Below are 22422 nucleotides of genomic sequence, written 5' to 3'. Positions count from 1 at the left end.
GCCCCATAGCTGTGCCATATAGTGCTCTGCACCGTTGCCCCATAGCTGTGCCATATAGTGCTCTGCACCGTTGCCCCATAGCTGTGCCATATAGTGCTCTGCACCGTTGCCCCATAGCTGTGCCATATAGTGCTCTGCACCGTTGCCCCATAGCTGTGCCATATAGTGCTCTGCACCGTTGCCCCATAGCTGTGCCATATAGTGCTCTGCACCGTTGCCCCATAGCTGTGCCATATAGTGCTCTGCACCGTTGCCCCATAGCTGTGCCATATAGTGCTCTGCACCGTTGCCCCATAGCTGTGCCATAGTGCTCTGCACCGTTGCCCCATAGCTGTGCCATATAGTGCTCTGCACCGTTGCCCCATAGCTGTGCCATAGTGCTCTGCACCGTTGCCCCATAGCTGTGCCATATAGTGCTCTGCACCGTTGCCCCATAGCTGTGCCATAGTGCTCTGCACCGTTGCCCCATAGCTGTGCCATATAGTGCTCTGCACCGTTGCCCCATAGCTGTGCCATATAGTGCTCTGCACCGTTGCCCCATAGCTGTGCCATAGTGCTCTGCACCGTTGCCCCATAGCTGTGCCATATAGTGCTCTGCACCGTTGCCCCATAGCTGTGCCATATAGTGCTCTGCACCGTTGCCCCATAGCTGTGCCATATAGTGCTCTGCACCGTTGCCCCATAGCTGTGCCATATAGTGCTCTGCACCGTTGCCCCATAGCTGTGCCATATAGTGCTCTGCACCGTTGCCCCATAGCTGTGCCATATAGTGCTCTGCACCGTTGCCCCATAGCTGTGCCATATAGTGCTCTGCACCGTTGCCCCATAGCTCTGCCATATAGTGCTCTGCACCGTTGCCCCATAGATGCTCCACATAAATCTGTGCTGCTGCTGCAATAAAAAAAAAAAAACACATACTCATCTGTCTTGCTTGCAGCTCCTCAGCGTCCCGTCCCGGAGTCTCTCTGCACTGACTGATCAGGCAGAGGGCGGCGCGCACACTATATGCGTCATCGCGCCCTCTGACCTGCACAGTCAGTGCAGAGAGACGCCGGGAAGATGGCGCGACGCCCGGCGTGTGGAACGAGGGAAGGTAAATATGACATACTTACCTGCTCCCGGCGTCCCGCTCCTTCCCCCTGCCTGTCTTCGGTGCCGCAGCCTCTTCCTCTATCAGCGGTCACCGGCACCGCTTCATTAGAGAAATGAATAGGCGGCTCCACCCTTATGGGAGGTGGAGCAGCCTATTCATTTCTCTAATGAGCGGTCCCACGTGACCGCTCAGGGGAAGAGGCTGCGGCACCCGGAGACCGTGGGACGGGCAGGGGGAGCGCCAGGAGCCCCGGAAGCAGGTAAGTATATGACAGTGCTCACCCGCCGACCCCACCACCGATCATGACTCGAGTATAAGCCGAGAGGGGCACTTTCAGCCCAAAAATTTGGGCTGAAAATCTCGGCTTATACTCGAGTATATACGGTATTTGCCAATACCCATTTATGAAGATGGAAATAACCTTTTAAAGAGTGAATTGGAATTATTTAAAGATTACTGGAAACTTTCCAGTAAGTAAATCTCCTGTCCCGCACTGTATTTTATTCTTTTATCCTTGTACCTTCTATGCACTCATTGGAAAGATTACTTCTTGCATTCTAATTTTTTTTTCATATTTTTCTTTTTTTTTTTTGTGTTTAGGGAATGTGTTCAGTGTAGAGCCTTCCAAAAAGGAGAAAAACAAGCAGTCTGCAATAGTCAGTGCTTGCATTTCAACTATACCATGGTGGATAGCCGTGATAAGCTACCTCAGCCAGGACAGGCAGACGCCCTCACTCACTGCAAAGAGAAGGACGCCGATGACTGCTGGTTCTACTTCACCTACTCTGTCAATGCCAACTCCGAGGTTCACGTGCATGTGGTGAAGGATCCAGGTAATGCTCGGTTTGCTTCCCGGGTTATGGCTGCACCCAGTTATATCGAGCACGGCGTCTTCATTCCTTCATTGCGTTTATCTCTCTTCCTTTCAGAATGTCCCAGCGGCCCTGACATAATCCCAATCGTTGCTGGCGTGGTGGCCGGGATCGTTCTTATCGGGCTGGCGCTGCTGCTCATATGGAAGCTGCTTATGATCATCCATGACCGGAGAGAGTTTGCTAAATTCGAAAAAGAAAAGATGAATGCCAAATGGGACGCTGTAAGTATCCTGCGGGCTACGTGTTATATTTGAGAGCAAGATTTCATTTTCTGTAAAGGTAACGGGCTTTCTGTAGAAAGGAGAGGAAGCCATTAATGTGTGACCCCTATGGGATGGGATTCCCGAATACAGCCGGACCACACTTTATAACATGTGGGGGACACGGTCACTAATTACTCTTTATTTTTCGTAGTGAGTCTTATACCAGTTCTCATAACCTTTTTCTCCAGTCTGCTTTCTTGTTCTCTCTCTCCGTTTCTTTTTGCTATCTTACCTATGACTACTATACCATAGGTATCTTGAAATAAGATTAAAGTGGCCATACATCCATACACTTCTATGCACGTCTGGGTCACATAGTAAAATCTGATCTATAGAATCATCCATGGCTAAATCTATAGTCATTGGGAATATAGGAATACAGCCACATAGGAAAAAGTATGTGCAAAGATCTGGGAGCACAAATTATTAGCTATAAAACAAACCCGTTCAGTTATTAGCGTTTCTGGGATCTATTCACTGGTGACCTAAGTTTCCCCCCTTCTAATTTGTTTGGCCTGTCAATGTATTGCAGTAGGCTGTACAGGGGGGATCGTTGCTCAGCATGAAGAACTCCTTGGAGCTATTGTCCTTTCCTTCCCCCCACACAGTAGTAATTGGAACAGTTTATAGCCAATGATTATTATTATATCCCTAAAAAAAAAAAAATTGTGCCCAAATTAGTTTAGCATTGTGTGGAATGGGGTTGTCTCATCGTGTTCTATGGTAAATCTGTAAATTGCTTATAAAAACGAGCAACTTTGCAATTGATTTGCTATCAGAAATGTTCTCAAGAACGGCAGGATTTTCCATTTTGTTTAGCGCTCATTGCTTAGGTTACTGGCCACGTCTTCAGGCCATGAGAATGGCCGTATTGCTAGTCGCGCAGCTCGCGCTTCTACTTTCTGCTCAGTGGCCCGTGTCCTAGACAAGGAGCGCAGCGTGTGCTCCCTCTCTCCATTTCATCTTGTAACAACTCTCTAAAGCTAGTCTGATCGCTGCCCAGCGTCAGGCCCCCTGCGCCCTCCAATGCTGCCTCTGCTTGCGTTATTGGCGAGAGCACAGTTTGGGCCAATGGCACAACCACACCGCTGGTCCCAACTGACAATCAAGAATGCATCTCCCCCCGCCCCGTAAAGCAGGAAGCTGAAATGCAGGGGAGCGTTACACTCCTATTCTAGAAGAGAACAAAGGATTGGTTATGAGAGCAGAGACCATTGGTGCTATTGTGTACATGGACTCCCATCTCATAACCTTATATGCCTTAAAGGAAATCAAACTATTTATATGAGCATGTAGCTCTTTCAAAGACAAGGCCAGCCATACCTTTACATGGCCAGTCTGTTCCTCCCTTACTGAGAAATCGGCGTTTGAATTGATATCTAAATGAGGCAGAAGGACTATGGTAGATCTGAAGCATCTGTCACTCCAGCTCTATTCCCTGCCCAGTCCTACCTCCTTCTGCCTGACTGACCGCCTCTGTGCTGTGTGACTTCAGGGAGAAGGGGTCATCAGTCAAGCAGCAGGAATAGGTGGTGCTGGGCAGGCAATAGAGCTGGAGTGACAGAAGCTTCAGATCTACCATAGTCCTTCAGTCTCATTTGCATATCAATTCAAATGCTGGTTTCTCCCTAACGGAGGAGCGGACCGGCCATGTAACGATTTTGCTGGACTTCTTTTAGGTAGGGCTACATGCACATATAGTTTGGTAGACAAATAATTTCCCTTTCATCATTCAATTCCCTTTAAAGCAAAAAGTTTTTAGAAAGTAACCAGTCCGTTTTACTATGTGTACGACAGGTAATGGGGTTTAGAGGGGTAGCTATAGGGGGTGCAAAGGTTGCCGTTATACCTGGGTCCTTCTATCACAAGACACCAGAATTTTAGGCCATGTCCCACTTTTTCCAGTTTGCATTGAGGCCCTGAAGCCCCAGTTTACGCCTCTGGTCTCGGTGCATACTATACTAGCACATTACTGGGTGAATAGGCCGTTTTTCCAGCATGTCCTGTAATTATTACATGCAGTCAGGCATACAGAGAAGTATTGTGTCGTGTCCACCCGAAACCCCCCAGTGGGTGGGCTGTCAGCTCCTCGTCTGATTTTACTGTCCTTGTGTCTGATTTCTTCTGTCAATGTGATCCTCTTTCTTTGTGGATTCCTTTCTCTAGCAAGAGAATCCTATTTACAAGAGTCCTATAAATAATTTCAAGAATCCAAATTATGGACGTAAAGCCGCTCTCTAAATCTCAGTTTGTATCTTCTCTCTTCTTTTTTTTTTTCTGTGCCTTTTTCTTGCATGTTTCTTGCACACTCTCTCTTATATTAACACTGTGTGTGCCAATGAGTGTTTACTGGTGATGGGTGGTGGCTTTTTACAAAGCTTGTTTGCAAGTGGCTTGAGTGTTCACGGGTCCTTTTTGCAACGTAGTAGTTAAAATCTAATTCTGCATCCTGTAGCCCTACCAGGCACAAGGTCTCAGTACAAAGTACCTTGTGGGGTTTGCCATATACTTGCTAGCCTTTCGAGCACTATAGCTTGTTCCGTGTGACGGCCCCATGTTGGTTTGCAGCTAAAATGATCTAATCTACATTGGTCCCATGTTAGAACCCTTTGCAATTGTCTGTTACTGCCATCGGTGCATGCACATCCCACCCAAACATTGGTAATACAGAAGCGCCCAGCTAATCCTCGGAGCGCGAGCAGGCCGGTGTATGGAGCATAGACTTTCTTTGGGTTTGTACACCTCTTTGCTTACGATCTAAGCCAGTCTTTGCCTTGCAGTCTGTACTCATACCATGATACACAGATGTGTGAACAAGGCATTAGTATTAGCGGAAATTTTTTGCCCTTTTTTTTTTAAGCAATCGGTGGGGGTCTTTGGAACCAGATCCAAGCACTCATCATAACTACTTAACAGTAGCTGCTAGACCATAAAAAAAAGTTTTCAAAAACATAGGTTACCCTTTAAATGGCTACTTTGATTCCTTCACTTTAGTAGTCTGATGCCATCACGTATAGCATTCCTATATTCTCCTCGCCCTGACATCACAAGCCCAGTGTCCAGCTCTAGTTTGCTTTTCCCTCTGACTTCAGAACATACTATTCCAATATCTGACCACACTTTCATGAAGCTCAACTCAAATCCTGGTTCCATCTGTTTTTCACATTGATGTCCCCTTGGAACCTCTGTCCTTCATGGGAGGCTTCCCAGGATTACTCATGTATTTCCTCTGACTTCACTGCTTGAACTTTGGCTTCTGCCCATTTGGGACAGTGGTTAGTTTTTTCCATAATAGAGTAATGACTTCCTCCCCTAGTTAGTACGCGCAGCGCCTGGATATAGTCAACATATTACATGATTCTACAGAAACCTACCAATACTTTCATGTTTCCATTCTGTCTATTAAAGGGCTGCCCTGTGGACGAGCATTGGGGCTACTTGACCCCTCTTTTGAAATGATTTGGGGTTCCAGCAGTCTACCGCTACCAAAACAGACATTCATGACACTGAAGGCTTTAACGTTTTTCATAGATTCATCATTTTTTATGTTTTTGTGGCTGACCTTAGTACAACTACAATGAATGCAGCTAATTGGTGTACAGACTTTTTTTTTTTTTTTGTTCTATTGACTTTTATTCTAGGTGTGTCTGTTTAAATGGATTCTGTCCGCACAGGATCACTGATCAAACCAAGTCCAGGCGAGGAGCAGCGGGGCCAATCCTTTACCTACATGTTCACACCTGCTTGTTGTCCCCCTATCTCCACCCTCCTATGATTGACAGCTAGGGCAGAGAACCGCGGTGATGGATGGAAACCAATTAGGTGTGAGGGTGTAGTTGAATGATTTGGCCCCGCCATGGTGCACAGAGCGCCTGGACTTGTCTTGAACATTCGTTTTGTGCTGACAATCCCTATAGGACTAAGATATTTCCCGCATCACCCAATAGCACAGACTGAATCCTGTAGGACATAGTTGTTGTTTTTGATAGTGACCTTCAGGAAAAGCGCTTGGGGGTTGTCCGCTATTGGACAACCACTTATTAAAGACTGAAAAGTTGCTGCAGAACTTTAAAAAAAAAAAAAAAATGTACTCTTTCCTCCTGGAGCCGTTACAGGAAATGCTGGGAGTTGTAGTTTTCTAACAGCTGGTGGCGCTCAGGTTAGAAACACCTGCATAAGGCAACAACCATGATAATGTGGGAGACAGTGTTTTTGTTTGTTCCCCCCCATGTTTATTCTGCTTATTGACCATTAATGTGCAATCCAGTCCTTTATTAATTTGCTAGTGTCTGGAGATCAGCTCGAGCCATTAGTTAGATACACAGCTTCACCTTTATCCATGGTTGTGTTAAATTGTGGCCGCCGGGTGCGCCTCGCCGTGGCCTGACTGCACTGTGTGCTGTTGTCCATGTGTGTATTCAGCAGGAATGCTTTATTTCACGCACCATTTGCTTATCTGCTGTGATTATTCTACATTTCTTTCCACTTTTTTTGTATTAATTTTTTTTTCATCTAATCTTGTTTTTTAGGGTGAAAATCCCATCTACAAAAGTGCGGTGACAACGGTGGTGAATCCGAAATATGAGGGAAAATGAACAGTAATTTTGCGTACATTTTACTGCACTGTTTATGCAAAGTAGCCATTTTTGTTTTCCATCCCCACCCGCCGGCGTCAGATGGGCCGTACTGCAATGATTTACTGACGCGTAACAGTGTTTGATGTTCAGATTTTCACTTGTACAGTTTATGTAAAAAGAGAGAAATTTTGCAAAAATCTGTTTTGCAAGAAAACCCAATCGGTGCCATTGGACTGTCGAAACCACGTTGAATGCTCAACCCATAAGTCACTGAAGGTCACGCCGTGCCTTTCTGACCTTTGTGCAGGCAGACATTTCTTTGGGGACGGAGGGTAAATCACTGAAGGCTTTTCCAATCATCGTATAATGATTGTAGGGAACTTGGGGCTGGAATCTACAGACCGGCCAATATTACCGGTGCGTACCTCAGACTTCGGCAGGTTCGGAAGGTGCAGCGAGCGCTCTGTAATGTATATTATGGCTGAATGCGAGAGAAAGTGAGCAGAAAAGCAAGCGGATGTAATAATGGTCCTGGAGCATCCTCGGTAGATTCCAGCTCTGCGCCAATTGCTGCCTAACTTTGCCTAGCCAAAAATCACAGTGCATTATTTGTTTAAAGGCCTTAAATCGTGTCCGAAGCGTGCGCTTGTTTTTCAACTTAAAGGGGTTGTCCATAGAGAAATTTAAAAAAAAAAAAAGGGGCTCCTTTTTAATTTCTGGGGAAACAGCACCTCCCCCTTGGTCTGGTTGTCTCTGGTACTGCAGCTCATGTCTGTTCAAGCAGCCAGCGCTGGGCTGCAATACCAGATACAGCCTATCGACAGATATGCGGTTTCTGTAAGGAGCAGACTTTTTTTTTTTTTTTTTCCAAAATTTACTAGACAACCCTTTTAATTTTATTTTTTCCTAAATCTGGTGCTTCCTTACCTTTCTTATTCACTTCTTGTTTTTTTTTTTTTTCTTCTTCATCCAACATCAGGATTTCACCCGAATCTGTAACGCTTGGTTACAGACACGCTGACCATCTCATTATATACTGCCTCTTGTTACATTATGATTTACCTACATTTGTGCCATTCAGATTCATTGTATATTGCCCCTGGACCATGCGCTTTACCTCTGTTTCAGGTTTGTCACATTTCTTGTTTTTAAGTGCCTTTTTATTTTAGCAGTTGTTCACTTTTTACAGTACTGTTAACTGAACTTTATTTATTAAATAAAATGACCTAAAACAGGTTTTTTTTGTGTCTTTCTTTCTTATGTACTGTCATCTCTTGGGCGTCTTCTCAGTGCGGCAAATATTCCCACAATTGTAGGTCTGACATTTCTAACCCTCCAAAGTCTCAATGTACCTTTTTTTTTTTTAATCGTCTCTGGTACAGACTGTGTAAACGTAGACTACGCCTAATTTATCACAGAGGCTCATGCTGAATGATGGAACTGAAGGGTCCGCTTTACACCAGCTGTTGGTTATATCGGGTCACATCAATTATCTGTTTGGCTTTTTTTTAAGGACTCTGTTCAGCCCACTGCAGCTTAACAGCCATATAACCAATTCTGTAGGGAAGCATAGTAGCCCAATGTAGTGGAACATAATTGGTAACTTTTGTGTTTATTCACTGTTAAATTCTTAAAGGGGTATTCCCATCTCCAATATCCTATCCCAATATGTATTAGATGTAATAATAGCAAATCCCTCCATTTAGAAATGTAGTATAGTTCTTCTGATTAGCTATTCCTCTTTCCTCATATGCAGGGTGTTGCAGTAGTTTAGGTATCCATAGTTACGACCACTAAGAGCTGTCTAAGTAACTGTCGCTGTAACAGTGTTCATAACAATGGATGCCTAAGCTACTGTAATGCCTTACATGAGGTAAGTGACATAGTGATTCAGAAGAACTATACTACATTTCTAATTGGAGGTATTTGCCTATATTATTTCACCCAGTACATACTGGGATAGGATCTTGGCGATTGGAATACCCCTTTAAGTCTTTAGTGCTTCATAATGATATGCAAGTCAAAAGGTGTGGCCTACTTGCCACATTTATTTTGCTCTGCTTGATTTAGAGCAGATCTGTAACTGCAGCGCTTACAGGAGTCTGAGGTAGTCTAAGACACGCCCCCGCCTCATTATTGGTCCGAGCTGCTTCTCTTCCTCCCTTGCAGCTCTGCCTCCTAAGATTAGTTGCTGTGTATAAACCCCAGCTCAGCGCAGGCTCCCCTGGAGGGTCGGCGCAAGCGCTCCCCTGGAGGGTGGGCCTGGCTCCCCTGGAGGGTGGGCCTGGCTCCCCTGGAGGGTGGGCCTGGCTCCCCTGGAGGGTGGGCGCAGGCTCTCCTGGAGGGTTGGCGCAGGCTTCCCCCTGGGGGTCAGCGCAGGCTCCCCCGGAGGGTCGGCCCAGGCTCCCCCGTGGAGGGTTGGCGCAGGCTCTCCTGGAGGGTCGGCCCAGGCTCCCCCCTGGAGGGTCGGCGCAGGCTCTTCTGGAGCGTCGGCGCAGGCTCTCCTGGAGGGTCGGCGCAGGCTCTCCTGGAGGGTCGGCGCAAGCTCTCCTGGAGGGTCGGCGCAAGCTCTCCTGGAGGGTCGGCGCAGGCTCTCCTGGAGGGTCGCCGCAGGCTCTCCTGGAGGGTCGCCGCAGGCTCTCCTGGAGGGTCGCCGCAGGCTCTCCTGGAGGGTCGGCGCAGGCTCTCCTGGAGGGTCGGCGCAGGCTCTCCTGGAGGGTCGGCGCAGGCTCTCCTGGAGGGTCGGCGCAGGCTCTCCTGGAGGGTCGGCGCAGGCTCTCCTGGAGGGTCGGCGCAGGCTCTCCTGGAGGGTCGGCGCAGGCTCTCCTGGAGGGTCGGCGCAGGCTCTCCTGGAGGGTCGGCGCAGGCTCTCCTGGAGGGTCGGCGCAGGCTCTCCTGGAGGGTCGGCGCAGGCTCTCCTGGAGGGTCGGCGCAGGCTCTCCTGGAGGGTCGGCGCAGGCTCTCCTGGAGGGTCGGCGCAGGCTCTCCTGGAGGGTCGGCAGAGGGCTACCCTGGAGGGTCGGCAGAGGGCTACCCTGGGGGTCAGCACATGGAGAGCAGATTTATAGCATAATAAGGGCAGAATAATTGTAAAGCACAGACTACGAAAAGGATGGACGGCAGGTAATTGTGAGCGGAGCCAAATAAGCCTTTAGTAAATAGGCTGCGGGATCGCGTTAGGTGGGCTGTCTCACAAGACCTCTTATTATAGATCCATGTATTTCTTAAGGCTGCAAATTTCCAAATAAGAGGAAATGGTGGGGGAAAAAAATGCAAATCTGCCTTTGTTTTGGGTTATGTTTTTACCTGCACCTGTCAGTATGATTATGGCAATACCGAAACTGGCATACATGTTTTTTATTGTAAAACTTTCTATTTTTCAGTCTATGGAGCTGTATGAAGGCTTGTTTTTTTTTTGCTTGACGAGCTGACTTCTACATTGATACTACTTTGGGGTACATATGATATTTTTGATTTTTACTGTATTTTTTTTTTTGGGGGGGGGGGGGGTAGGAGTGCTGACCGAAAAACTAAAAACTATTATGTTTCTTTTTTTTTTTTTTTTTTCTTTTTTCCTTCTCACATTATTGTAAAGCGGTTATGTCCATTTGTGCTTAGGGGTTACAGCGAACCTGTCACCAGACTTCACATACAAATGGCATATATGACATAATCTGACGTAATTAGATTGGTGTACTTATTTTCCAAAAACATGTCTGAATGGCAGTATAATCTTTGAACAGTTTATCTACCTGCCTAGTCTCTTTTCTGCATATAGAGGGGCTTCACTATATAGGGATGCTGTGGGGGATCACACTGTATATAGAGGGCTGTGTAGGGGCTCACAGGGTATATAGAGGACTGTGTGGGCTCACACAATATATAGGGTGGTGTCGGCATACTTCTGCTTAATATTGAGTGATACAATTAAAATAAAATAATTAAAATTAATATTGAGCAGAATTAATTTCAGCCTGTTGGTTTGGCTCTCCACAACAGTCAGTCTCTCACATGGTCCCTTAGGAAAATTAATTGCCCACCCATGTACCAGATGGATGGCCATTAGTGATGGAGCGAGTATGCTCATTACTCGGGTTGTCTCCGAGTATTTCAGCGTGCTCGGAGATTTAGTTTTTGTTGACGCAGCTGCATGATTTGCTGCTGCTAGACAGCCTGAATACATGTGGGGAATGCCTGTTAGGAAATCCCCACATGTATTCAAGCTGTCAAGCAGCCACAAATCATGCAGCTGTGTCAATATAAACTAAATCTGAGCACAACTACTCAGACCACCCGAGCATGCTCGGAGAAACTCGAGTAACAAGCATACTCGCTCATCACTAATTGCCATCTATTTGAGTTTTTTTTGTGTATTGAGGTTTTTTTTATTCCTTTGATCAGGACCAGGACTGTGATACAATATTTGGTTACACTACTTTTAGCCACAACAGAGACGGCTGTTCTATATCTGCGCCTGGTTTATTCTGTTGACATTTGGTTGGAAACATTGGCCCCCGCTCTGATGACATGCTATTTGCAGAAATCTGGAGCTGCAGCGTCCCCCATCGGTTTTGCTGTTTGGTCTGGATTATTCTGAGGTTCTTCTCCTTTCAACGTGCTGGAATTCTAGAAGACAAAGAGTTACTCGTCTCGTTACATGACTTTGGTTTTAGAGCGTAATGCACATAATCGGTGTACATCCGGGTGAAATCTGCACAAAGAGGAGTGAAGATATTACATCCACAGCTTGTCAATATACGCTGAAGGGGAAATTTGCGGCAAATCCACTTGTAAATACTGAAAATTTTGACATGGATCAATATTTTTTTAATATATATTCCTCCCCATCTAAATTTATATCCTTGAAGCCTCCACAAGATCTTTATGTATAAGAGCCTCGGGCTGTGGAGGTGATCTTATTGTCACCCAGCTTTTTCAGAAACTGATCTGAAGGTCAAAATTCAAGGGACAGAAGGAGAACCTCTCAAAACCCCCAAAAATGTATATATGGGCATCTACATTATTACTGAAGTCAGCTGTTGCTCCCTGACTGAAAAAAATTGCTTTTTTTAATTGATACGCAATGAGGCGTAAAGGAGTCGTTCAGTCTCAGAAGAAATGGTCTCCAGTCCCTCTCTCTATGACTGCAGACTGGAAAATCGTGACAGTGTGCAATGTGTAACCTGGCACAATTTCTATTCCCCATGGAAACAAGTCAAGAAACACGAGTGAAACAAACCAGAATGTGTTAAAGGGAACCTTTTTAGCATCTCACAAATACATGGTAGGTGATGCCAAAAATCTCACATTTTGACATATCGGACCACAGTACAGAATCCACTGATCTAATGTCCAGTGCTTGTGTTACTCAAACAAGTCTACTCTTCTTGTTTGCAGTTTTTAGTACTGGCTTCTTTTCAACTTTTCGACCATAATGGCCTGTTTCTCGCAGTCTCTTTTGGACAGTTGTTGAGCGGCTTATTGCTTGATGTCTGTGCATTGTATATGATGGCTGTTATCTGATGTGCTGTCAATTTGCAGTTTCTGAGGCTGGTAACTCTGATGAACTTATCCTCTGCAGTAGAGGTAATTCTTGATCTTCCTTTCCTGTGACGGGCCTCATGAGAACCAGTTTCATCATAGTGATTGATGCGTTCATGACTGTACTTTAGGATACCTACAAGGTTCTAGCAATTTTCCAGATAGATTGATATTCAAATAATCATGCAGCGTCATTCCTCTTTATTTAGTTGAGTGATTCTTTCCATATTCTGGCTTAGAACAATTGTGGAATAGGGCTTAGCCCTGCAAGGCTCTGGACAAGGCATATCTGTTCACAGGAAGCCATTAGAGGTGTTGACCTAATGAAGCCGCATGTGAGAATGCCAAAAGGGTGTAAAGCTGTCATCAGAGTCCTCAAAGTTGCCACCTTTTACTCTAAAGTTTCACGTGTGTTTATTTACTCATTGTTTCCTTTTGCTTTCCTCAGACTGAATCTACAATGTGCACATTATAATAAGAACAATGAAAACCGTTGCTTGAACAGATGAGTCCAAACTTTTGACGAGTGCTGTATCAGACTAGCTTCCCTTTTTCACATGCACATTCAACAATACAACATGTGTAATTTTACCTTTTATGTATAAAGTATTTTATATAGTATACTGTGCAATAGTTTTTAAGGCAGGTGTGAAATAAAGCTGCAACTTAAGAATTCATTAAAATTGTTAATAGTTTATTTCTCCTATTCCTCATTGGGGGACACAGGACCATGGGTGTTATGCTGCTGCCACTAGGAGGACACTAAGTAAACACAGAATAGCTCCTCCCCTGCAGTATACACCCTCCTGCTGACTCTCAGTGAACCAGTTCTTGCTTAGTGTCTGTAGGAGGCACTTGGGTCTGTTTCAGACCGTTTTTATTTAAATTTTTGATTTTTTTGTTCTATTTTTTCCTTTAACGGAGCGAATGGGGGAGACGGATCCTTTCTAGGCTCTGATCTCCCCCGAACCATCAACAGGCAAGTACGTGGAACGTCCCTCCCATATCCTTTCCTGCAACGTTGGATGCCAGCCCTGAGCTCATATTACGGGCGACGGTTCCTTCGCGTTCCGATCTCCCCCCTCCATAACAGGCGACCACATGGAGTAGCCCTCCATCTATCTCTCCTGGAGCCAGGTGCATAGCCGGACATGATATATATGGCGTCCGTGCAGCCCCCCTCTGCATCACCACTGATATAGCGGATGACGCATGGCGGCAGAAGCTCTCCACCCCCTCCCTGACTATGGCGACGGTGGATTGAGCACCGGCCCACCGCATCTACCGTGAGTACACTGCGGGGGCCGAGGCACTGGGGGGGGTCCTGGTCCCCGGGGTATGGGAGGTCCGCACCTTAAGCCTGTGTCCGTGGGTGGTCCTTTATTTTTATTTTTTTCCTCTGCGGTTGCGGCGTCGCAGAGGAAAAAAATAAAAATAAAGTTTTCCCTCAATTCAGGCCGGAGTTTTGGCCAGAGTTTTGGCCACGCCCACCGGCAGGTAGCCACGCCCACTTTTTCTGACGCTTCTCGTTCCCTGTGATGAGCTCCCACTTCCTGGTCTCGGCGGCCAGCTTGGGACACCCACAGCCCTGATGCTGCAGCACTGCTCCAGCATTTCCTATCACAGCCCTCAGGACTAGCGTTTTTCTCTGCCTACACTGCAGACCTGCCCTGGGGACTCAAGACACAGGACCTGGGTAAGCTGCAGACACATAGCTTAACCCTTCCCCTGCTAGTAAGCGCTTTCCTCCAGGCTTTACTATGTCTCAACCAAAGCCTCACAAAAAGTCTGGGAAAACCCACACTGTATTTTTCGCTGCATGTACCTCTTGTAAGGTATCATTACCCCGGGGTCACAATACTGCATTATGCACAGCTTGTGAACCGGTGACGGCTCAGGAATCACCTGTTGCTGATACTGAACCCAGTGAGCCTAGTCCCCCTGAGTGGGCTACCTCCCTTAACCGGTCTATGGCATCCCTGGCAAAAGCGTTAGACTCGTTCCGAGACCCTTCCTCTAACCAGGGCACTAATATGGATGACGCTTCCGATGGTCAGAACCCCTCGTACTCCAGGGGTCGTACCTTACCAAGGAGTTCACTCTTCCAGGAAAAGGACTCATGCCATATCCCCAGAACATCAACGGTTTTCAGGTTCTGAGAGCTCCATTTCTCGCTCCCCTTCCATTGGGGCTAGTAGAGAACCTGTTTCAGAAGACGATTCTGATACATCTCTAGATCAGGAATTTCATCACGATCAGGAGACTCTCGACTCTCTAATTGAGTCAGTGAATAAGGCTTTGAGACTTGAGGAGGAACCCTTATCTAAAACAGATCATGCCGTGTCCTTTAAGAGGACCAAACGAGCTCACAGAGTGTTCGCCACTCATCCCGAGTTTAAGCAAATTGTTGAATCAGGATCCGTCCAGATAAACGATTCACAGGGCAGAAGCCTATGGAGTCCAAATATCCCTTTGCCCAGGATCTAAGAAAAGATTGGTCACAATCTCCCCCAGTAGATCCTCCGGTATCGCGCCTGGCTACCAAATCTGTTTTATCCTCCTCGGAGGGCGCCTCTATCAAAAATCCATCCGATCGTCAGATCGACAATATGGCGCGTTCAGCCTTTGAAGCCTCAGCGGCCGCACTCTTTCCATCTTTTGCCGCTACGTGGTGGCTAAGGCTATGACTCACTGGGCTGAGGTCTTGTCTTCAGCAGTACTGGATACCAATCTTCCCCCTGAGATAGCAGACCTCGCTACTCAGATAGCCAGAGCTGGAGATTTTGTAGTGACCGCGTCCCTGGATGCCGCTGACTGCGCTGATCAAGCAGCAGCAAATGCCATCACCATCCGGAGGTCCTTATGGCTCAGGGACTGGCGTGCAGATTCTACTTCCAAAAAGTCATTGACTTCTCTCCCATATCAGAGCGGTCGCCTTTTTGGCGAAAAGCTCGACCAGTTAATTTCTGACGCCACTGGAGGGAAGAGTAAATTTCTTCCACAACAGAGACCCTCTCGGCCCTTTCGGAACCTGCAACCACAGGCTCGTTCCTGATTTTTTTTTTTTTTTTTTTTTTTTCGTTACAACTCAAACTGGTCCTCTACTTCCACATCTCCCGGTTCCGGCCGGGCACGATGTGGAGACAGAGGTTCACAGGCCTCTTTTAAGCCTTCCCCTTCATGGAGAGGCAGGCCAAGGCAGCCGGGATCCAGAGGCGCCAGAACGGGCAGACCTTCCACACAATGACTCCCTGCGGTATCCGGGGGTCACCCTCAAAGTAGGCGGCCGCCTGTTTTCCTTCAGTGCCGCGTGGCTCTCGGTCGTTCACGATGAGTGGGTCCGCGATCTAGTGTCCTCCGGATACAAGATAGATCTCTTATCTCATCCTCCAAACCGTTTGTTCCTGTCTTCTCCTCCCAGGGCAAAAGCATCAGAGTTCTTCAAAGCTATAACCTCTCTGAGAAAAGACGGAGTTATTATTCCGGTCCCTCAAAGCGAAAGGTTTCAAGGTTTTTATTCAAACCTCTTCATTGTTCCAAAGAAGGACGGTACTGGACCTAAAACTGCTGAACAGGTTCGTCAGGGTACGACGGTTCCGGATGGAATCGCTTCGTTCTGTCATCGCCTCCATGGAAAAAGGCGAGTTCCTGGCGTCTATAGATATCCAGGACGCATACCTCCACATTCCTATTTTACCTTCTCACCAAAGGTTTCTTCGCTTCGCAGTTCAGGAAGATCACTTCCAATTCGTTGCTCTGCCCTTCGGCCTCGCCACCGCTCCCAGGGTATTCACCAAGGTCATGGCGGCTGCCGTGGCCGTACTCCACACCCGAGGAGTGGTGGCGCTCCCGTATTTAGACGATATCCTCATCAAAGGCCCCTCTGTCCTCTCCTGCAAGGAAGCAGTGGCCATCACAATAGATACCCTTTCTCGTCTGGGTTTGAAGATAAACTTCAAAAAATCTTCCCCAGTACTGGCTCAGCGAATTTCCTTTCTAGGAATGATACTCTACTCGTCCCGGGGGTTGGTTCTTCTTCCCCCGGAAAAGATCTGTCTTACAGCGAGAAGCTCTCTCAGCCTCGCTCTCACTCTCTGCGCTTCAGTATGAGTCCTCGGCAGGATGGTAGCAGCTATGGAGGCGGTTCCATTTGCCCAACTACACCTCCGTTCTCTACAGCATGCCCTCTTGGCTGTTTGGGACAGGAACCCGTCGGTTCCTCCTTCGCCAGCGAGTCAGACAGTCTCTCAGGTGGTGGACATTGAAATCGTCCCTGAATCAAGGGAAGTCTTCCAGTACACTGGCTGGTTGTGACGACAGACGTCAGTCTTCTAGGCTGGGGAGCGGTGTTCCTTCATCACACTGCTCAGGGCCGCTGGTCCCCCCTGGAATCACGCCTATCAATCAACATCTTGGAAATCCAGGCTATCAGGCTGGCACTTCTCCAGTTCCATCCCTTCCTAGCAGGTCGCCCAATCAGGATTCAGTCCGACAACGCCACTGCAGTGGCATACATCAACCACCAAGGGGGAACCCGCAGCAGGGCGGCCATGACCGAGGTAGGCCACATCCTCCGATGGGCCGAGGAAAACCGCTCAATGATCTCTGCGGTTCACATCCCGGGAGTGGACAATTGGGAGGCAGACTTCCTCAGTCGGCAATGCCTTGACTCCGGGGAGTGGTCTCTCCATCCGGAGATCTTCCACCAGATCTGTTGTTGGGGAACCCCGGACGTGGATCTGATGGCCTCACGGCTGAATTCCAAGGTTCCCGACTTCATGGCTCGGTCCCACGATCCAGCAGCCATCGGGGCAGACGCTCTTGTACTCCCGTGGCATCATTTTCGGCTTCCGTACATATTTCCCCCGCTTCCTCTCCTACCGAGAGTCATCAAGAAAATCAGAGCGGAGAGGGTACCGGTAATCCTGGTTGCGCCAGATTGGCCGCGCCGGGCGTGGTACTCGGAACTAGTTCAACTAGTTGCCGACGTTCCCTGGCGATTACCGATTCTCGCAGATCTGCTATATCAAGGCCCCTTTTACCACCAGAAGTCAGAGGCCCTGTGTTTGACGGCATGGCCATTGAGTCCTGGATCCTAACCCAGGCAGGTTTCTCTCCACAAGTCATAGCTACCATGATCAACGCTAGAAAGCCTACGTCTATGCGTATCTATCATCGCACTTGGAAGACTTTCTTTTCATGGTGTAGCGACCAAGGATGTTCTCCTCTACATTTTTCCATCCCTTCCATTCTCGAGTTCTTACAAACAGGTTTGGACTTGGGTGTCGCCCTTAGTTCTCTCAAGGGGCAGATCTCAGCCCTGTCTGTTCTCTTCCAACGCAGGATTGCCAACAGATTACAGGTCAAGACGTTTATTCAGGGAGTCTCCCATCGGGTGCCCCCCTATAGGATGCTGTTGGAACCATGGGATCTTAATCTGGTCCTCGGAGTCTTGCAACAGGCTCCTTTTGAACCTCTACAGGAGGTTTCCCTGTCTCTCCTTTCATGGAAAGTTGCTTTTCTAGTTGCGGTCACCTCTATCAGACGAGTCTCCGAGCTGGTGGCTCTGTCCTCTCAAGTTCCGTTCCTGAATTTTCATCAAGATAAGGTGGTTTTGAGGACATCTCCCTCTTTTCTACCGAAAGTTGTATCTCTTTTCATCTCAATGAGGAGATTGTCTTACCCTCACTCTGTCCGGCACCAGTCCATCGCATCGAGAAGGAGGGTGTATACTGCAGGGGAGGAGCTATTCTTTCTGTTTTTACTTAGTGTCCTCCTAGTGGCAGCAGCATAACACCCATGGTCCTGTGTCCCCCAATGATTGGCTCGGAGAAAAGGATTTTACGGTGAGTACACAAAAATCTCCTTTTTTATCAATCAACATAATACAAAGTGAATAAAATAAATCAATAAATTAATATTTGGTGCAATCTTTGCTTTCGAAACAGCATTGATTCTTCGCCGTACACTTGCACACAGTTTTTAAAGGCATGCGGCAGGAGATTGTTTCAAACATCCTGGAGAACTAACCACAGATCTGTGGATGTCACTTTTTGATAATCCTTCTGTCTCCTTGTGATTGCAGACATATGTGATCGATGTTGAGATCATGGCTCTGTGCGGACCGTATCATCACTTCCAGGACTACTTGTACTTCTTGATGCAGAAGATAGTTATTAACAACATTGGCTGGATGTTTGGGATTATTGTCCTGCTGCTGGATACATTTGAGGGCCAATCAGATATCTTCCTGATGGTTGTTACATGATGGACAATTATCTGCCTGTATTTGCAAGCACTGAGGACACCATTAATCTTAAATCCACAACTTCATTTGCTGAGACAGCCACAAACTCTCAAACCCCCTCCACCATGCTGCACTGTTGCCTGTAGCCACTCATTATTGTACAGGCAAATATTTCACTCCTCAGTCCAGAGCACCTGTCATTTTCCTGCACCCCAGTTCCTAATGTTTTCACCATAGTTAAGTCACTTGTTCACTTTGCATCGTGTTAGTTGATAGTCTATTTTAAACACTTCTATTTTTTAAAGCATTTTTACTTAGTAGCATTTCTTCCACACCTGCCTAAAACTTTTACACAGTAAAATGCTTCACATAATAACTCTGCACTGAAGACAGGAGGAGCACAAACTGATCTATTCTCCCATCAGAAGCCGTTCTCTACACTTCTGGATGTTGAAGTGGTGGTGCCATGACTGGAGGCAATGATGAAAGGAGTCAAGGATCTGCTCAGTATGCAAATTGAGGGAGGCATAATGCTGCACCAAAGCCCCTTCATTTGCATATGAAATGTAAAAAGAGATATCAAACTAATTACAACAGTGAAATGGTAAATGCTAAAATGCTCAGATCTCAATGGCGCATGAGCCACCTCCGGCGCCCAATTTTCCAGAGTCCATCGCACTGGAAAGCATGGAAAGTGCGGGGGCTCTGGGCTGTCACAACATGGTGTAGCCCTTGCATCACTGAGCACCCACTTCCTACCAGTCTGAGGCCCGCCACATCACCCCACTCCTACCTCCACCGAACACCACCACCTACCAGCCTGGGGCCCGCAGCATTGCCCCACTTCTACCTCCGCCGAACACCACCTCCTACCAGCCTTGGGCCCGCAGCATTGCCCCACTCCTACCTCCGCTGAACACCACCTCCTACCAGCCTGGGGCCCGCAGCATCGCCCCACTCCTACCTCCACCGAACACCACCTCCTACCAGCCTGGGGCCCGCAGCATCGCCCCACTCCTACCTCCGCCGAACACCACCTCCTACCAGCCTGGGGCCCGCAGCATCGCCCCACTCCTACCTCCACCGAACACCACCTCTTACCAGCCTTGGGCCTGCAGCATCGCCCCGCTCCTACCTCCGCCGAACACCACCTCCTACCAATCTTGGGCCCGCAGCTGCAGCATCACCCATCTCCTACCTCCGCCGAACACCACCTCCTACCAGCCTGGGGCCCGCAGCATCACCCCACTCCTACCTCCGCTGAACACCTCCTACCAGCCTGGCGCCCGCAGCATCGCCCCGCTCCTACCTCCGCCGAACACCACCTACCAGCCTGAGGCCCACAGCATCGCCCCACTCCTACCTCTGCCGAACACCACCTCCTACCAGCCTTGGGCCCGCAGCATCACCCCGCTCCTACCTCTGCCGAACACCACCTCCTACTAGCCTGGGGCCCACAGCATTGCCCCACTCCTACCTCCGCTGAACACCTCCTACCAGTCTGGGGCCTGCAGCATCACCCCACTCCTACCTCCGCTGAACACCACATCCTACTGGCCTGGGGCCCGCAGCATTGCCCCACTCCTACCACCGTCAAACACCACCTCCTACCGGCCTGGTGCTTGCAGCATTGACCCACTCCTACCACCGACAAACACCACCTCCTACCGGCCTGGTGCTTGCAGCATTGCCTTACTCCTACCTCCACCAAACACCACCTCCATCCAGCCTGGGGCCGCAGCATCGCCCCACTCCTACCTCCGACAAACACCACCTCCTACCAGCCTGGCGCCCGCAGCATCGCCCCACTCCTACCTCCAACAGACACCACCTCCTACCAGCCGTGTGCACGCAGCATCTACTGCCCCCACTGCCAGCTTCCTGCAGCAGTGATCCTGACACATGGAACCATGCTCCACCGCCGCTGTCCCCCAGGTAAACTACCGTAAAAAGCGGATTATAAGACGCACCATATTATAAAAAAAAAAAAACATTTTCCTATTTTTGGCCCAAAATTTGTGGTGCGTCTTATAATCCGCAAAATACGGTAACTCAAAATGTTTTGAAGAAAAAAAATTGCAATCTTTTATCAGTTGTAGATTATTAATATGTCCATCCATCCTGTGATTTCTATAATTCCATTACTTTTCCTTTTTCCTTCTTGGTGTTGCAATGTCCGTTTCCAGAAGTGAATTTACGCGTCGAGGTCTGTGTGTGTGTATGTTTGTTTTCTACTGCAGGTAATGAGGATAGAGAGGGGCAGTTGCAGTTCCTATGTGGGTCTGTGCGATTATATGCTATCAGATGGGATTACATGCAAATTCATTTTTTCTTCAATAGTTGTTTTGGAAAATGTAAAATGTCATCTGATTCTAGAATTGTTAAATATCTTTTCTCTCTAGAAAATAACATACTATTGTTTTCATTAAGTTAAAGCCCGTTAATAAAGATAACGAGTCTTGTGCTTACCAATTTTTCCGATGGAGTGAGTGTAGAAGTCGCACCTAGATCAAGAGGGAAACAAGATAATAAAGTCTCTAGTTTCATAAGCACAAACGGTAGAATTATTTGCATCACTAAAGTGCTATTGGCAACACAGAAGAGTCATCAGTCAGCTCTTCTCTGTGGGAAATTCATCTACCCAGACGCGTAATCATAGTGTGAACGGGCTGCAGTTCAGGAGCCTCGGAGCGGTTCCTCTTGGCGCAAATAAAACCAATGCTACTAAGACTCATGATGGTTGGGAGCCTTTATGGAAATATTGCATTGGGGTCCACAATCTATTAGTTACACCACTGCATTTGCACAGCCCCCAACATCACTACAAGAATTCAAGCCGCCATATACCACAACATTTTCTGGATTTCCTGGATCCCTAGGTTAAGGCTCTTCTAAAACTACACTTTGGTAGTCATAGGGAATCCGTGAGCACAAAATGACTATTCAAACCAAGCACAGGCGCTCGGTACACCCTTGTTGTGGCCAAATAGTTTAGTACACCTCCCACCTAATTGTTTTCCATCTCTCTCTGCCTCCTGTAAATCCAGAGCAGTCAATCAAAGAAGAGGATGGTGTCAAAAGTGCCTCAAGTGACTGTGCTTAGTTTGAACAGTCATTTTGTGCTAACCGCCTGTCTGTAACAACCAGGACGTTAAGACTTTGAGGGGCTCTAGTGTATTCTCACAAGGTCATATTTTGTACTTAAATTTCTGTAACTTTCCCATCCATCCTAATAGGTTTGCAGGAATCCACATATACTGTACGGTATTATTTTTGATTCACAGACATTTTTTGCTAGTCTGCCACATCATGTAAATATAGGAGTAAAAAGAATGAATGTTGAATGCAATTCGCTCAAAAACCATGTTTAAAGCTATCATTTAAAAAAAAGCACATGAGGGAAATACAGGACGCCTCAATCTATCTCGCTGGAGTTCATTTTTGTCTTAATTTATATTTATCTAGCTGAAAAAAAAATCTTGTACAAAGTATCCCAGCAACAGAAAACTCTTCTCTTACTATGTGACCCTCCCGATTCACAATTCAGTAGTAAATCCATGGTATTGTAGGTTACAGCATTATAATAGTATTTGGAAGCATGGCCTGTCTGTACAATGACGGCCCTACATCAACTTGGTAACAAGGTTCAGTGTACTCGTCTGACATATCGAGCTGTTTTCTTCTAATTTACCTCTTCCGATGCCCTTCACAGTCAAAGTGGAAAGAATGGACTGTTCTGACGGAACGTTTCTCGTTACTCTCCTTATGTAGAGAGGTTTCCTTCTTTCTGTAAATAAAGCATTTGATAACAATGAAAGTTTCATAA

At 47.3% G+C, this 22422-nt stretch overlaps 2 protein-coding genes across 3 annotated transcripts in view; one reads left to right on the top strand and one right to left on the bottom strand.

Annotated features, from left to right (window-relative positions):
* The window catches only part of ITGB1 (integrin subunit beta 1), a 43446-nt gene extending 35402 nt beyond the window's left edge, over positions 1-8044 (top strand). The window contains exons 14-17 of one of the 2 annotated variants that reach the window (XM_077268497.1): positions 1694-1926; positions 2023-2189; positions 4398-4478; positions 6761-6898. In XM_077268497.1, coding sequence (XP_077124612.1) covers positions 1694-1926; positions 2023-2189; positions 4398-4472 — 475 coding nt within the window. In that variant the 3' untranslated portion in view covers positions 4473-4478; positions 6761-6898. Of the gene's footprint in view, positions 1-1693; positions 1927-2022; positions 2190-4397; positions 4479-6760 lie in introns of both variants that reach the window. The other variant, XM_077268498.1, reaches the window with a different exon arrangement.
* A 3238-nt stretch (positions 8045-11282) lies between these two features.
* Positions 11283-22422, bottom strand: part of CCDC7 (coiled-coil domain containing 7) — a 100791-nt gene continuing 89651 nt past the window's right edge. Inside the window, exons 24-26 of the mRNA XM_077268494.1 lie at positions 22288-22383; positions 21066-21100; positions 11283-11434 (exon numbers count right to left, since the gene is read on the bottom strand). Coding sequence (XP_077124609.1) covers positions 11339-11434; positions 21066-21100; positions 22288-22383 — 227 coding nt within the window. The 3' untranslated portion in view covers positions 11283-11338. The remainder of the gene's footprint in view (positions 11435-21065; positions 21101-22287; positions 22384-22422) is intronic.

The sequence above is a fragment of the Ranitomeya variabilis genome, chromosome 6 (assembly GCF_051348905.1).
Source record: "Ranitomeya variabilis isolate aRanVar5 chromosome 6, aRanVar5.hap1, whole genome shotgun sequence".
Taxonomy (NCBI): Eukaryota; Metazoa; Chordata; class Amphibia; order Anura; family Dendrobatidae; genus Ranitomeya; species Ranitomeya variabilis.
Note: the sequence above shows the minus strand (reverse complement) of the source record. Positions and strands in the feature narration are given on the sequence as shown.